Below are 15563 nucleotides of genomic sequence, written 5' to 3'. Positions count from 1 at the left end.
AGCATCAGCCTTCACCAATTTCCTACGTGTTGGCGAGGACAGTAAAAAATACCTGATTGTGCTTGCATATGGGGCTGTCTTGCTCCATGACCTGTCATGTCGCGACTCATGATAGGCAGCCTGAACTCTTACATATCTAGGCTTTGGGGCCTCTGCGCCCAAAACGCCTGTAGACTGGAGAGCTGGGTCCGCCGATTTTATGGGACCCAAGTATTTGGCTGTATGCAGGTCGCAGTAGTCACTGAATAACACGAGGGACACGAGCCCCACCGGCAGTGACACTAAGGAGTGCTGCAACATATGAGGCCCCCATTTTCTCACAGTAGCTCCACACACTTGTGCCGGTATGCCCGTAGTGCCTCACAACTGGGGTGGGGAGCATATCCTCTTGGACAACCCTTATTTCAAGTTTTTTGACACATTTGCAGCTCACGACTATCCTCAGCTAGGATCAGCAACTCTCGTAACGCCTAGCAGCATCGTAAGCTTAAGATCGGAAGGTACAAGCTTTTAAACGTAACTGGTAAGCCACTCGTTGGGCAGTGATCAGCGGTTAAGACGCCTTTTGCCCCTTCGGAAAAGAAGAACAATCTTGAGACAGTATCGCCGAAGTCAAATTTCAATCGGGAATATCACAATCAGCACTCCGGCTGTGAGGCTACCAGATTTTGGGCGTTTCACTACACTTTAACATGCCCGGCTTTTTCAATGCACCCAGGATTCATTTTCTGCCTTAACCGTCCGTCCACTTCTGGAGGGCGCTGCGACGAAGGGTCAATGAGTAAAATCCTTTTGATGAGTGCCCACAAAATGCAACAGTTGCTTCCTGTACCATCCTTATCAGAAGGGAAGGCGTGGTGGCGGCTGTACCGGGCATCTCGTGCATACGGAAGCTGTTTCTAGCATGCGCTGTAACGTAACGTAGCTCTATACGCAACTCGTCCAGGGTACACACTTATTAAAATCAAGCGCGGTAGCGTACACGTGGAGCGCTGCATTGAATTGTTACTCACCTAACACTGCTGTGTTGGGTGAGTAACTGTGGGCTCGTACCCAATATAACAGTGATTTATAGCAGGGCTGCTTTCTGTAAATGGTCACTTCATATGCTGAGCTGGGGAACATGCTGTGCCACTAGTCCTGCACTCGTGAAGGTAGCGGTTACAGTGTGGCTCGCTAGCGAGCTAGCTAGCCACCTAGCCATCCGTCTAGCCGGCCAGCTAGCCAGGGAAGAACCACACGGAGTGGAACTGAGCATTGTGGTATCCGGACTCCCGTCTTCAGGTGCAACGACAGCAGAGGGTGGGACAGCAAACGAGCAACGCGAAGTGGAAGCTCCAACGGAGCAACGAGAAGCTTCATCCTTTCGTTGCGTGGAGGCACGGCGGCTTTCTGCGAAGCCCTGTGGGCTCTTGCTTGCTGTTGCTGCCCTGGAGAGGGTCTTTTTCACACGCTGATACTAGCACAGCATACAGAAAAAAGAGTAAACAAAACCTGCGGGAGGCCGGCCGTTCGGCCGACGTCTGTTGGGGTCTCCCCACTTTCTGCCTCATTGTTCCCCCATGCATATCCCAAGCCGGGGAGACTACTATGGTATTAGGCTCCGACGCTACTGCACCCAATGCTCCCTTATCACCAGTATATCGCCTAGTGCGTTCGTGTCCCTGGACGACTAGGCTCGATCGTTTAAACACCCCGTGGCTCTGGTGCTAAAACCTGCTGGCCGCTGTTCGGGCCTCTTTAGTGGCCCGGCTAACAGTCTCAGGAGGGGCCCAGCCTCGGGCGAAATGCCATACACCCCCACATTTCCTACACGGGCGAAATGCCATACACCCCCACATTTCCTACACGTTTCCCCTGTACGACGTGAAGCTTCCTGGCGACAGGGGCTTTGCGAGGCCACGTGCCCCTTGCCCGTGCACTCGAAACATGCATATTCCCTTGAGACTCGCCTATCCTGTGGATTAACTCTATCACTTTTCCGTTGTCCCTATAGGACTCACCTCAAACGGTCTGATGTATGTCCTTTAAATACTGCCTGGTTTCCCTTAGATGTGCCAATGTCTCCTCTCTACACCCCACTACCTTCTCTAACTCCCTGGCAGCGTCTTCCCAAGTTGTGAATCTAATTTGGCCCTAATTTGCCACCTTCAATCCGACATCGTCATTCAGGTTAGGTAAAAAAATGTCTACTTGCTGTTCGCGCAGTAGGGGTTCTCCCTGGCACAGAACCGCTGACAACAAGTAGGAGGCATACTTTACAGCACTACCCTGCCATCTGACTCAATATAAACACGAAACAAGTACGTCATGCGGGACCCCACATAATCTAGTGAGCATAGAGTGTTTGAGGGCTTCCCAATTCCTGATAGTTGCCCGAGTATCGCGCAGTTAGAAACAGTACCGCAATGCATCCCCGGTCCAGTACCGGCGCAGTTCTTGTCCCCAGTGTTCCTGACGTAAACCGGCATCGAAAAACATCATCTCCATATGACGAAGGAAACACATCATATGCCTTTCATCCTCATTTGGAATGTGGAATGTAGTCCTCCTGAGGTAGGCCACCTTAGGTGTTGTCGACTCCTGGTAATCATCTAATGCAGTCTGCAATGGAATTTTTGTGTCGGGGAAGGACCCCACTGTCCTTCCCACAAGCTGTGCTCTCCATATTTCAGTACAGTCACAAACTGGCTCTTTACGCTTTCGCCCCCAACTCTTCAGTTATACTTCGGCTGATTCCCATTAACTGTCCCACTATAGAATGGTGGACTGCCATCCACCAAAGTCGTATTTGTATACATAATACTCCTATATAGTAATAATTCTATTCCTTTTTCAACCATATATCTAAAAGGGCCTACCTGGTGCCCAAGTAGTGACTAGGTATTGCGCTACACTGCCGATAGTGGCAGCTGGCGGGGGTAATCCTACTAGCCTTTGGATCCATCTACGGTACTCGATTCTTAGAAGATTTAGCAGCATTAATTCCCTTTCCTAGTTGCTAATGTCATAATCATTCTCTTTATGGTCAATGAGCTACTAGAGATCACACCAGAGCCACATTGTAGTGCCTGTGCACTACAACTACGCCACTACACTGTGATTAGATGGGCGGTTTTGTGCAGCGTGAAACCTACAGGCTCCCTACTGGAGCTAATTCCGTCTCATAATCTTCGGAGGCACTGGGAGCAGGGCTTGTACATAGAAGAGCGCACTGGCCACACCAGTTTTGGCTCTACCGTCACTTTAGCGGTCCGTGAGCAGACAGCGGCAGGCCGGGGCTTGGGGGGGCCCCAGTTGCAACCAGGGTCTCTGTGAGACGCACAATTTTCAGGATTCTGGGCGTGAAACAAGTTCTTATCACGCGTTTGCTGCAAAAACGGTGTCTGTCCTCCAGCTCAGGTTGGGTTTTTTGTGGCTACCCTGAGCACCTCTTTCCTGGAATTCGAAGCAGCGCCACTTCAGTGTCTTCGTCTGCATCCCCCTTCCTTCGGCCTAGTCCCTCAACAGGAACTCACACTTTTCCCCTGGATGTTGTCCTACAGTAGCAGGTGCACACTGACTCCGTAGCGGAATTCCTTGCCTTTCACTGTGAAGGGCACCCCGCTCTAAAAAGGGCGGGTGGGTTACTTTTTTTGGTTTGTTTTCCCCCTCCTCCACATTCGTGTACAGGTGGTTCAATGCAAAGTCAAAATGCCAAAAAAGCGCTGGGCGAACCCTCGCCCTGGAGGACCTCGCAGGGATGCGCCTCAAGGTGCTCCACCTTCACTTGATTGCCCTTCTAGCAGCAGTACTGCACCTGACGTTTCGAAAGTGCCGAAATCCTACCTCCCTGACCCCTCCAACCCAGCTTACCAGAAGAGTGAGAGCGCGTTGAGCACCCATGGGGGGGATCTGACGGAAAAGGAAGAAGATCCTGGCTCTCCCCCCCCGATACTTCTGCACAGTATACGCACGTCCAATGGAAGTGACTCTGCCTCACTGGAAGTTTCACAGGAAGATGCATGCGCCTTTCATAGTCCGCGTAGCTTGCCAGGAGACTCACCAGATGCAGGGGGGTCCGTGATACCTGTTCTGCCGGAAGCACAACCCAGCAGCCGATGTGCTGACACCGTGGATAGCGCTAAACACCTCCGAAGACTGTGTGAAAGGTCCGGTGAGTCATGTTGCGGCAGCCTAACTCAGCTGTCGAAACTAAAGAACCTGCAGGTCTCCAGTCCTAGTGGGCAAGAGGCACAGCGGAACCAAACGGACGAAGCGCAGCACGAACAGCCGCAAACCCCAGTTTTATCCCCACAGCAACGGTTGCCATCAGAGCAGAAGAAGGTGACAACGGTTAGCTGTGCGGAAGCAGCTTTGTCCAGGATTTCTCCGGTAAGCGAGAGTGAGGGCGAGTGGATTCGCGTTGAAGAGCCTCGCGATCAGGATACAGAAGCGGCTGACCGGGAAGAAAGGAAGGGTAGCCTCCTGTATCCACCCTCTTCTGCTGCAACAGAGACTTATGCGTCTTTACTTACCTCTCCTGCCTTTGAGGCTATGCCAGAACAAGCCGCTGGGTACCCCATTTGTATCGGTAGTGCCGCCCAAGCGGGAGATGGCGCTGGCGCAGAAAACAGCAGCTTAGGGTCGCTCGGCGGAATAGGATACAGAGAAACTATTGAATCAGGCTGTGGGGATGCATTTAGCTTCCCAGAAGCTCTAATAGGGACGAATTCTGTCAAAGCAAACCGGAAGGGTCTGTTTTCTCGCCTATCCCTGTATGCCAAATCCATAGCTGGTTCTTTTACCTTCCATTGTGGTGAGCAGCAGGAGGAGGCCACGAGCCCAGGTGAAGGAAACGAATTTACCAAGGCTCCTGATTCCCGGGGAGAACTGAGTGAGCCCGAGTTCCCTGCAAAACAGAGACCGTGGAGGAAAGAGAGACTGCTGCAGGGCGTGTTTGAGTGGCACCGCTGTATCCTTGAGATGTATGGCGGGGCCGTTGAGGATGTCACAAGACTCGCCTTGCAGGTTCTGCCTGCCCATGCAACAGGTGACGCATTGGAGTCGCGGTTTATGTTGATGGCGTCTATGCCTCACTGTCGCTGCTGTAGGAGCTGCTGTCACTGCTGCGGCTGCTGGCGCGTAGGGGAACGACCAGTGCGGGGACTTTCATGCTCTGTATTGGTGTCTTATTCGGTTTTCAGATGATCAGAGTGAGCGGCGGTTTCTGATCATTCAGGGACTCTTTGACGTCTTCTGTATCTATCGCTCCCACTTCCTTTCCCCTCCAGGGGGGTTGCTACAGGCCGAGGCGCTGCACCACCAGTGGAAGCTTCGCAGAGAATGTTCGTTGGAGACTTCTGAGGTTTCAAGACTTGCGGATGTATCCCGAACTACTGCGATGCCTTTTCTTGACGGACCACCTGCGGAAAGACAAGAAAAAACTGTAGACGGCCTGCCAACCTCCGTCCGGCTTGCGCTTTATGAAATGATTTCTCTTACACTGAAGGTAGTCCGTGCGTTGCAGCTTGTACTGGAGGTCAGCGCTCTGCGGCGAGGAGGAGAAGGCCCGCGATTTGCTCTGTGCCTTCGACTGGAATTGCTTAAACTCGTGCTTAAGCTGATAATCCGCGCTCTTACCCCCTTTGCCTTCTACTGCGACGAACACAGCATATATCAGGCTTTGGCGACGCAGAAGGAAAAGCAGGTTCGCTCGATGCAAGTACTTTTAGAGAAGAAGAACTTCGAGTCCTCCTCCATGAGCAATTTAGCAAGAACGTTTTGGCAAGTTTGCCCATTGTACTTTGGGGCTCTGTGGCAGTCGTGATTAGATGTTAAACAGGGCTGCCTCTATACTCGTGTGTGTCGTGTTTCCTTTAGACAATCTCTGATAGCGAGAAGCTGCGGCCCTTTTACGGAAGGCGCACCGGCAGGAAAATACCGTCCCTTCCATCAGCAGCGCGCCAGTACGCTGGACTGTTCGATTCGCTCCTCGAGACTGCTGTATTTCAAGTGCAGGCAGGAGTTGCTTTTGCTCATCATACCTGCCACATGCCACCAAGTCGTTTGCTCCGAAGTTTCTGTATCTAGGCCTTGGGTTTGCCAGCAGCAGTAGTCGTATTACCTGTTGGTGCTGATGAGTTGGTGCTGTGAGTGTTGAGGCTCTGGGTTTCGCCAAAGTTCGTTGGCATGTTCTCAGAGTAGCCAACGATCATCAGGCAGCGATTTCTGCAGCTGCGGAACGGCAGCTTCCTCGGCAGTGGGCGCTTCTCGTGGCTGTGTGGCTATTCAATGAGCTTAAGGCCAATGCTTCCCCCTGCCGTCTACGCGTTCTTTTCAACCTCCTGCGCTCCACCGCTTGGAGGTACTGGATTTATGCGTTTTTTTGTGTACCAACAATAGCGTGTCACACCTGTGGTCCATGGCTATTGGGCAGCTTCATACTGCAGACAGCTGCTAGCTTACGTCGTCTGTTTTTATCTTACTGATAACTCGGTGCCGCTGAGGTAATGCAGCTCATGCTAAATCACCTTTCACAGTGTCCCTATTTCGATTTACAGGCCCTTTTTGGCAGAGGTTCTGTACCATATTCGCCCTTTTATTTACCTTTATCTTCTAAGACGGGCCAGGAATACCAAGTCGTGGACTCCATGGCTGGTTGCCACATGTGAGCTCTCCTTCACGGCGTCAACTCGGTGTTAGTTGTTGCAGTAGTTTCTCGCAGAGTAGCAGCCACTGGCCCATTAGAAACCCGTATATTGGAGGCGTTCCCTTTTATATTGCTAGTGGTTGCGAAATTCCTGTTTCTTCGTGCAGTCATCGAAGCGAACTCAATCTCGCTGCTGCATGGGTCTCCCCAAGTTATGGAGCACCTGTCCCCTGTTGAGGCTGCGGAGCTTCACCGCCGGTGAGTTGCTAACCTATGATCTATTCAACTCTTGTCTTCGTCGTTTGCCGTCCCTGCCCATGCGTGCACGGCTTGCCTGGCGAAACCGTGCTGCTGTGCATGCAGACTAGCGGGGCTGCCCTACGCTTTACTGCGCCCTCCGTTTTTCGACAAGTTGCTGGCTCGGCCTATCGAGGCTGTGGACTTCGTGGTTCGGCGAGTGCCGCTTCTTAACCATTTCAAGTGAGCCGCAATCATTTTGCATAGATATTAGGGCTGAACGCACATTACAGACGAGCATTTCCTGAGCGTTGGATGTTGTAACATTGTTGGTTGTTGTAATAACGCATCAAAGTGCTTTTTAGATCATGCAAAACCCGCATGCTCAGCCCTTCCCGATGCAGTTTGTCGTGTGTCATGGCTCTGTGGAATTTGGTATGCTTCGCTCGACGAATTACGTGTGTGGCCCTCTGCAGCGTCTTGGATGCATTCCTGGCTTACAGATATCTGTACTTCACCACTTCCAATACTTGATCAGGTGATTAGATGGCAACCAATATTCCATGACGCTGAGGATACCGGTCTCCCGTATTTGTTGAAGCACCCTCAACCATAGATAGCGGATGCCCAACAGTTCTCTTTGCACGAATGTTTTGTGACTGCCGCTGTACGGCGACCGTCTGGTGCTCACGTTTCAAAGGATGCACACACTCAATACTGGTGGTTTTTTTAGGGAAACTGTGCTCATCAGTTGCTTTTCACACTGTATGTGGCGACAGGTGTAGCTGCTAGATTCATATGTCCCATCGACTTGTGGGCAGCACACATACTAGTTGAATATCCCTGTTGGGTAGAAATACTGTCGGCGTCACTGCTAGTGGCCAGCAGCTTGACGCCTTGCATAGTTGAGCTTCCCAGGGACCGCCATAAACCTCAAACGTGGATCGACTAGAGCAGTGGGAATCATTGTGACTGGGATATTCCGTACCAGGCAGAGATTATCCCCGTAAGAGGACGCATTCGTTGGTGTCCACCCTCTTCCTTCCCAGCTCGGATGCTATGCGGCGGGAAAAATTAAACTAACGTGCCGATTAAAGATTGTAGCATTTCGGTTGACTCCACGTGAATGGTGTACTGGATTGCCCCCACGCACACTTCAGAGGAGTGGTGAGGCTAGCTGAGCCGCGGGGAACTAGACAGGATGACTGAGTACACGTCAGTCACTGGGATTTATTTGTTTGATTGTCTTAATGCTCATAGTAGTCAGTCTAGAAGTAATAATGCTGTAGTAGCACACTCCAACTACGCGAGATATCAAGCGTCCCGCAGTGGTCCGTCTGTCTTGCCCCCCAGGAGCTCGTTGAGTATCCTCCAACGCAGAGCACCACGGGTTCCGCTTTTTTCGCCGGCTTCCCGACTCTCAATTTTTCATTGAAAAGATTTTTATTGTAAAGTTGACCAGGCTGTAAGGGTGAGATACCATTTTCTCGCCACTTTTTGGTCGGCTCGGGCGTGAGCAGGGTCAATGCAAGCTGGTCCGGTGCTGCTGCAATTCGATGGGGCTTCCAACAGTGTCGTGATCTCCTTTTTGCTGTATTGCACTTCTTCAATTCATTTTCATTGATTGTTTAACACATCACACAATCAGAATACTGGCTTTCAGGCCCTTGTTGGCCCCCGAAAGGGCAATTCAAATCGACGTCTTTACGTGGGTATTTAGTTACGCCCTAGTGTACTCATTGGCTTCTCCCCCTTTTTCTGCTTAAGGAATGGGGACAGCACATTCGAAGACATACGTTGGAAGGTTTGGTCTTAGAGGATCCCGCGTGACCAATTTGCACGGGAGGAGGTCCTGGCTCGTGGCCGGCACAGACCAAAACAACCATTGTGACTATCCGCAGCGGAAGTCCTATCGACGGCCTTCCAACAAGCACAGGGAGCGTCGAAGGAGGCTTCGACGGGCTTGGCTGTGCTACAAGGGGCGGCTTCCACCACCAGCGCCCAGCGACGGCCAACTCGGTAGCTCGGTACCGACGCCCTGGCTTGATGGGCCTCAAGGCCGAAGTGCTGTGTTTTTTCACGAAAGGCCTATACCACAATCCCAGAGCCCTTCAAGCAGTGGTTTGGTTGAAGCTGAAGGCAGCTCCACGGGAGCACTGAATGTGGATTGCGCCGAAGACCACCAGGAGTTCAGACCGCGCCCCTGGCAGGTTTCAGCTTACTCTCAGAAAGGAGGTCCACTGTGCATGGCTTACGCAACTTGTTTGGAGTACATGGAGGAGGACCTGATTGCAGCTCTGATTCACCATCCTATGCCGAATGAGGTGTGTTGGTTCATCTTAGAGAGATACCGAAAACCTGTTGAGGCGCAATGCGCTTCCTCGTTGTTGTGGCTTGGGTATACTCCTGAAAAAAGGGTATTAGCAGGAAATGGTCAACAGTAGTGTGCAATGAACTATTGCCTTCTGTCTTTGGAACGTTCTTGTTTCCCACTGCTTCAGGGACTCGCCTTAATATACCGAAGCTGCTGTACACTGCCTCTACCAGTGGAGCCCACTCTGGAACCCAGTGCAGACGTACTTGGGTATGTGTTCCCTGGGACATTCTTTAAAGTAAGCTACGTCTCTGCACCCAAAGCCCCAATAACAACTCAAATTCCACATTCGAAGGGACTGTGAGGGGTCATGCCTTGGAAATACTGTGGCCCCTCTCGCGGGACAGTAGTGTGCATTTTCAAGCCTTGTTTAAAACGCACTGTAGCGCTCTATACTTACGTAGGTGGGGGTCGAATCCCCATTTTACGTGCGTTATTAATCTTCCTCAGCGTGTTAGTGCCTTTCCCCAGGTACTTGACATCAGAGCTCACATTGCACAAACATCGTGTCTGTTGCGCCTCAAAACGGCGGAAGGTTGGCTAACAGGCGCATCCTTGTATTTGGTCCGACTCCCACAGCCAGCTCGGGGTTCGACGTGCAGGACTGCACATGAAGAGATTGGAACCGTCAAGCTTAGGCATCGCATACCTGACTGTGTAAACGTTTCAGCTGGAGTTGCAAATCGGCAACAGGCTTGGGACCCTTCCTCAGGACAAGCTCGAGTTAAAGGCAGTTCTCCAGATAGCATTCCCATAGCGGTTGATGGGGATGAAGAGGAGGAAGGATTAGTTGAACCCGACGATGCCATCTCCACCGGTTGGGGAACCGTTTACGCTTGTCGTGCCACCCGCTTTCTTAGTTTTCAGGAATGTGCCAGGCTGACGGAGGAGCGTATGAGCTACAATAGCTTAGGAAAGCTGGTATCGGCCGCATCCATTCACAAGCTTGAGGAGACCCTCAAAGAAGCTACAAGGTCTCACCTTTCCAATGTTGGCATCTCCGGTGTGGGGGGCCTTTCACGCTTCAGCAGGACGCACAGCATGAATTCCGACTCTAGCAGAATAGTCACCCGAATCAGCATTCGCGCTGGAGGTCTCAACCCTCTGGAGCATTCCTTTGTTCTGTTTCGCGCTGTGGGTGCTCGTGCTATACCTGTGAGGTGAGCCGGCACACTTCTGCATGTTCCTACTTGTGAGCCTGAGGCAGGGAAATAGCTATTGCCGGGCGGAGCAAAAAGAATCTTTTTCGCCTGAGAAGGGGGTTTCTTCTCCAGAAGCATCATGGTTAGATGCCAGTTTGCGGGTGAGATAGCGCGTATGCTAGAAACGAGTCGTGTGTGCTGTTGCAGCGCGACCCCCCACTTAGGGTCCCATGTAGTCGGGCGCATCCTTTCCGGGCAGGTCTTCCCTGTCCTCGACGCTTGCCTAGTCTCCTGTGCACCGTCATGTGGCAGCCTGGAAGGGTCTAACGACTGTATGATAGCGGGGCTGGGTACTTCAGGGATAGGAGAGAGCGACAAGCTTCAACCACCTGCCGTTGCACGCACTTTCGGTAAGAATGCAAAGAGAAACTCTGTTCACTTCACTAGTAACCGGCGTGTGCACCTTCGCGTGTGCACGGATGAGGGCTGGGTGACTCTTGATGGGCATTTGGAGCGAGTTGACGAATGTGAGATTGCTTATGACCGTCCCGTCCTCTACGAAATAGTCGGTGAGCCCATTTAGATATATGGCACTCATTTCGCCTGTAACATTCGTCAGAAGCCGTCCCAAAGAAGCTTCACAGGTTGCAGGGCCACATCTCTCTCAACATTCTTTTTTGTTTGGTTTGCTCAGCTGATGGTTATTTAGTAAATGTGAGGCCTGCACTTGAGATTGAAGGGCAAGTCCGCCGCACTCTGCCCCCTTCTACGTTGGTTGAAGTATACGAAAGAAAAGTTAACGCAGAGGGGCTCGTGCGCCTGAGGTAGGCCAGAGGGACCGGCGGCATCCACTGTATTTGCATAGTGAGTTGCACGCCCGCGTGTTGATGGCGGTGAGTTCACTTGTGCCGACATGTGTGCAAGCTAACCAACAGATCTATGCCCAACAAAGTAGATACGCTCGCCGCACGACCATCCCACCGTGATTTCTGGCCATTGTTTGTTTTCGTGTGCTGAAGGCTCGTGGATGGGTGGATAAATGAACGCAGGAAGAGTTCAGGGGAAACAGGGTTTCTTTTTGCAACCAGAACGGCAGATCGGCGACGAGAGACACTTCTGCGGCATCTCACGGCGGTCGGCTTGCTGCTGCCTGCTCTGTGCAGCAATGATAATCGCATTCGTACAGCAGCGGCCTCTTGGGTAGCGGCTAATGCCGCACAGTCCGCTATTGCCTGCTCAGCGTTAATGGAAGCGGTGGACACAGCCATAGTGAAGTCGGCATTAAGGCCATGCACTTGTTGTTACTGCAAAAGCCACCAAGGAGACCGAGTTTTCTTCAATGCCGAGTGTCCACCATCGATATGCAGTACGAATAGCCCCCGACGTCGTGGTTCTTGCCTTGTTGCGTTGAGGGAGGTTGCGCCTTGTGCAAACGAACTTGCTGAGTGTTCAGCAGTGAGCAATCCGAGGTCTGCAGGAGGGATGGCGGCTACCGATGGCCCACGACAGTGCATCACAGACTCTTCTGGGCTGCAGTCGCTCAAGCCCTTGGCTGCGAAGGACGTACTGCGGGAGTCCACGGTTATTAGATTTTCAGGCACGGACTCAGCGCTGCATACTTCAGGACCCCGCGTAGGACACGACGGGGGAAATAACACTTTCGCGTTGGTGGGGGCCGGATGGGGCTCGGCCATTGCACCCCCGCAGACGCGGGGTGGTGAGTGCATTTCTGATCGATGCCACAGAGGACAGTGTTTTTTTGAAGGCATGGAATCCATGATTGAGGCATCTGATGACTACGGTGGGGGCAGTGGGAATCAAGAGAAGCATGCAGGACTGAGGATTAGTTTGTTCTCTCTAGTTAAGGTACTTTCACATTCCACATGAGAAGTTACGTTACGGCAGCTGCAGAATTGCAAGAGTTTTGCAATGATTGTTTGTCCCACAACCGTTACAGGACACAAGACTAAGCTCTAGCTATCCTGCTTTCTTCGCAGGTTGCTTCGGCCTTACCGGGTGAGCTAGAGGGACAGTCAATGAACTGTTCTCAGCGTTCGAACGTCCAGGAAATCTTGCTTGAAGTGCTCGGCAGACAGTCTGGGGATGTTGAGGAAGCTAGAGAACCTGTCAGAAGTTTCAGCACTCCTTGCACATTTACGGAGAGCTATTCTATAGGGTTAAACTGGGATAAAAGCCACCGACAACACAGGCGAAGCTCCATCAGAACTATGGATGCTAAAGTCGAAGACACAGGGGAATGGCGTAGCATCAGGAGGTGTAGGACGAATATGACTCACACCTCCCCGCTTCACCCACAGGCACATGCTTTGCGGTGCTTCTCGTCCTTTGAGCTTAGCATGGGACGGGCGTTGAATTGCGAAAATGCAAGAGTAGTTCTGTCTCCTTCAGACGTTCTTTACCAGTTCTGCGTCGCTGCGGTAAGCACCGATAGGGTGTACGCTCGCCATTATCAGAGTATAGCGTGCCGTTGCAGTTAACCCCTTATATTCACAGTCATTTCATGCTTAGGGAATATCTTGGGATGGTGCCTTTAGGAGCTACGTTCTCATGGGTACTTGTGGATAGGCACCTATGAATGGTTGTGGCCCGACTCACAGGTATACTCTTCCCTCGCAGAACACAGGGAATCTGTGCCTCCGTACGCCGTATATCGCCCACCAGTTGGCAGCTTTGTGCCTCCGTCCAGCTATGCGTCGATGCCCGTTGGGATTTCACAGCAGCATGGCATGCTGCAGTCGTATAGGCCATATTTGGTGATGAAGGATGGAAAGCTTGCCCTTGGTAGTCCTACCCGTTTCAATAGCTTTTCCTTTCACCAGCCTCCCGTCTTCGTGGTGAGTCTACTCGTACAAGAACAGTGTACTGACGGAGAGCATCTCACGGTGTTTTGGCCGTGTCTTTTCTGTACTTTGCTTGCTTACTGGGATTGCAGATCCACAAAATTGAAAGGATTTGCAATGGTCTTTTGGTGCGGCGTTACCTTCATGAAAGGAGCATGCTTTTGCTGATGAATTCGGAAGGGGGGTGTAACCTCGATGAGGCCATTCCCAATCCAGTTCTTAAGGTTCAAGTGCATCCAACACAGGTGAGCACCAGCATTTATTGAACACCAATACCTGCTTGTTTGCGGTTGTTTAACGATATCTCACGGCATATCAGCTGTTCGTCGAGGACGTTACCGACTTTGGTAGCAATAAGTGCATAGAGCGTGGCTAGTTATGAATAGAACACACGAGTTGCGCCTGTGTTCTTCTCTCCACTATGTATTGCAGGCAACTTTGAACGAATATTTCCTCTTCCATGGGTGCACCGAAGAGCGCGCAGGATTGATTGCTCTCGCCGGGTTTGATTTTCGAAGAGGAGGAGAAAACGGAGGTACTATCGAGATTTTAGTTTAGACCAGTGATAACTTTAGCCTTTCCCTTCCTCCCTCTAAATAACCAAAGCGCGAGTGCGTATAGTTTGGTGGGGTGCAGGGACACTTCGTGGTGTGTATCTTCTTCAGGGAAGCTTTTTGGCATAGGCACTTACTTTTCACCTCACGCAAGCAAAGCAGACCTGTATACTCGCCCAAACGACGTTTTAGCCAAAACAAGTGGGCCCTTCGCAACTACAGCAGTCACATTCCCCGGCTCTCTGCCAGCTGTCCCTTTAATTCATGCTCGTGTGACTCAACCAGTAGGAGCGCCCACGTCTTCTGCTCTACTCACGAGCACCCCAACCAGCATGGGTACTGGGGGAAACCCCGGAGAAAGAGCTCGCCAGAACACAAGCAAAACTTGCGGTAATCTTCGGTTTGGTAGAGGCGGTTGGCTGCCTTACGGAAGGGGAAACGCGAACGCTGCGGTCATGGCAGCACGCAACTCTGCATCTTCGACCACCCCAGATGGAGCTTTGAAGAAAGATAAGGAGAAGGGACGCTTCCGAGCAGTATGCGCAAAGCTCACCAGGCAAGGCAGCGGGGCCAACAGGAGTCGGTCCAAGGACTTCTCAGCTTCTGGGCAGGCACTGAAGAACCAAAAACAGTCGAATTCGCTGCCGACAAGCTTCCAACAGAGGGCTGACACCACTGGAGGGAAAGTGCAGCAAGCTGGAATAAGGGGAATTCATTCAGGCGTACTATCGTCAACACCCCAGCCTGTTACGCGTTGCTTGCTGCTGGCACGAGTCTGTCTGGGCGAAGTATACAAGACTCTTTCTCCAATGCCGGATGCACGCATGCCTCCCAACAAGCCGAATTCCGCAACAGCAAAGTTGGCGTATGATTCTGGTAAATTGCTTGTAAACGTCTACATGGCGTACAACTGAGAGAAATCGCCACGCATATTTGTAGCAAGCACCTCAGGAAGCTGACTGTTAGCTCCGTCAGTCAAGCCAGAGCACAACAGATGTTTGCTTGTTGCTTGTCGTTTGCTGCTACGTTTTGTTCTTCTGCATTGTTGCAGTGATGGCGGAATGCCGCACACGAGGTGGCGTAGTGGACGGAGTTGAGTTTGTGGTTTTTGAACGGGCCCAGGCCTTGCCAGAGTTCATCATTACGTATTCACATGCCGCACACTGCCAGTGCGCGGAGTGTCATCGGCAGGCTCCTCACTAGTGCCAGACTGCTGCGAATGCACATCCTGTTAATGCTAGTTTATATTGCTGCCGCAGGAAGTGTGGCTGTAATTGTGGAGATTGTTATTCCAAACGTCTCCATCCTGACTATTTCAGCTAAGTTCGGTTTGATCCCGTGTGCGGTTGGGCAGTTTCGAAATACGCCCAGGTGCAGCTCCTCGAGTGTCAATGGAGACAAAACCATAGACACAGCTAGGAAAGTGTGTATGTGAGGGCATTAGCGTAAGGAGCATGATACTTAACAGTACCCTGTGGCAGTTGTGCTGGGAAGATGTATTTAAATGCTACCAATGACATTTTGTAGACTCCAACGGGTTAGAGCCGATGTATTTAGTCTACCTTTGTACCATGCCGCAATGCAAGGCAATTCATTCCGGTTTGTAGGAAGGTGCGGACACCGACTTGTTCGTCGCTCGCTACTGCGGGGAGCGGTGTTGGGAAGACATTTGAAAGTGCCGCGTGGTGAAGGATCATACGGCCCATCACCACGCGCGTGGGGCAGGATATATGGTCTAGTCAATGCCCACTGCCATTTGCCTCC

The 15563-nt window shown here is 51.7% G+C and overlaps 2 protein-coding genes across 2 annotated transcripts; both read left to right on the top strand.

The window, feature by feature from the left end:
* Window positions 1-3693: 3693 nt before the first annotated feature.
* Window positions 3694-7115, top strand: EMWEY_00004630 (hypothetical protein, conserved; the record flags this gene model as incomplete). Its single annotated transcript, XM_013480902.1, has 7 exons — window positions 3694-5032; window positions 5187-5689; window positions 5863-5948; window positions 6182-6346; window positions 6543-6649; window positions 6799-6889; window positions 6995-7115. 7 exons carry the CDS (start codon window positions 3694-3696, stop codon window positions 7113-7115), a joined length of 2412 nt encoding a protein of 803 aa, XP_013336356.1.
* Window positions 7116-8637: 1522 nt separating this feature from the next.
* Window positions 8638-15208, top strand: EMWEY_00004620 (hypothetical protein, conserved; the record flags this gene model as incomplete). Its single annotated transcript, XM_013480901.1, has 14 exons — window positions 8638-9192; window positions 9370-9480; window positions 9714-10402; window positions 10697-10953; window positions 11079-11208; window positions 11404-12250; window positions 12342-12400; window positions 12741-12822; window positions 12940-13239; window positions 13338-13490; window positions 13678-13780; window positions 13911-14675; window positions 14851-14968; window positions 15154-15208. The coding sequence occupies 14 exons, from the start codon at window positions 8638-8640 to the stop codon at window positions 15206-15208; spliced, it is 4224 nt and encodes a 1407-aa protein (XP_013336355.1).
* Window positions 15209-15563: the final 355 nt, after the last annotated feature.

This window comes from Eimeria maxima, genomic scaffold (assembly GCF_000499605.1).
Source record: "Eimeria maxima Weybridge genomic scaffold, Emw_scaff25, whole genome shotgun sequence".
NCBI classification, from domain to species: Eukaryota; Apicomplexa; class Conoidasida; order Eucoccidiorida; family Eimeriidae; genus Eimeria; species Eimeria maxima.
The sequence above is the reverse complement of the archived record's forward strand: the minus strand, read 5'-3'. Positions and strand labels throughout refer to the sequence as shown.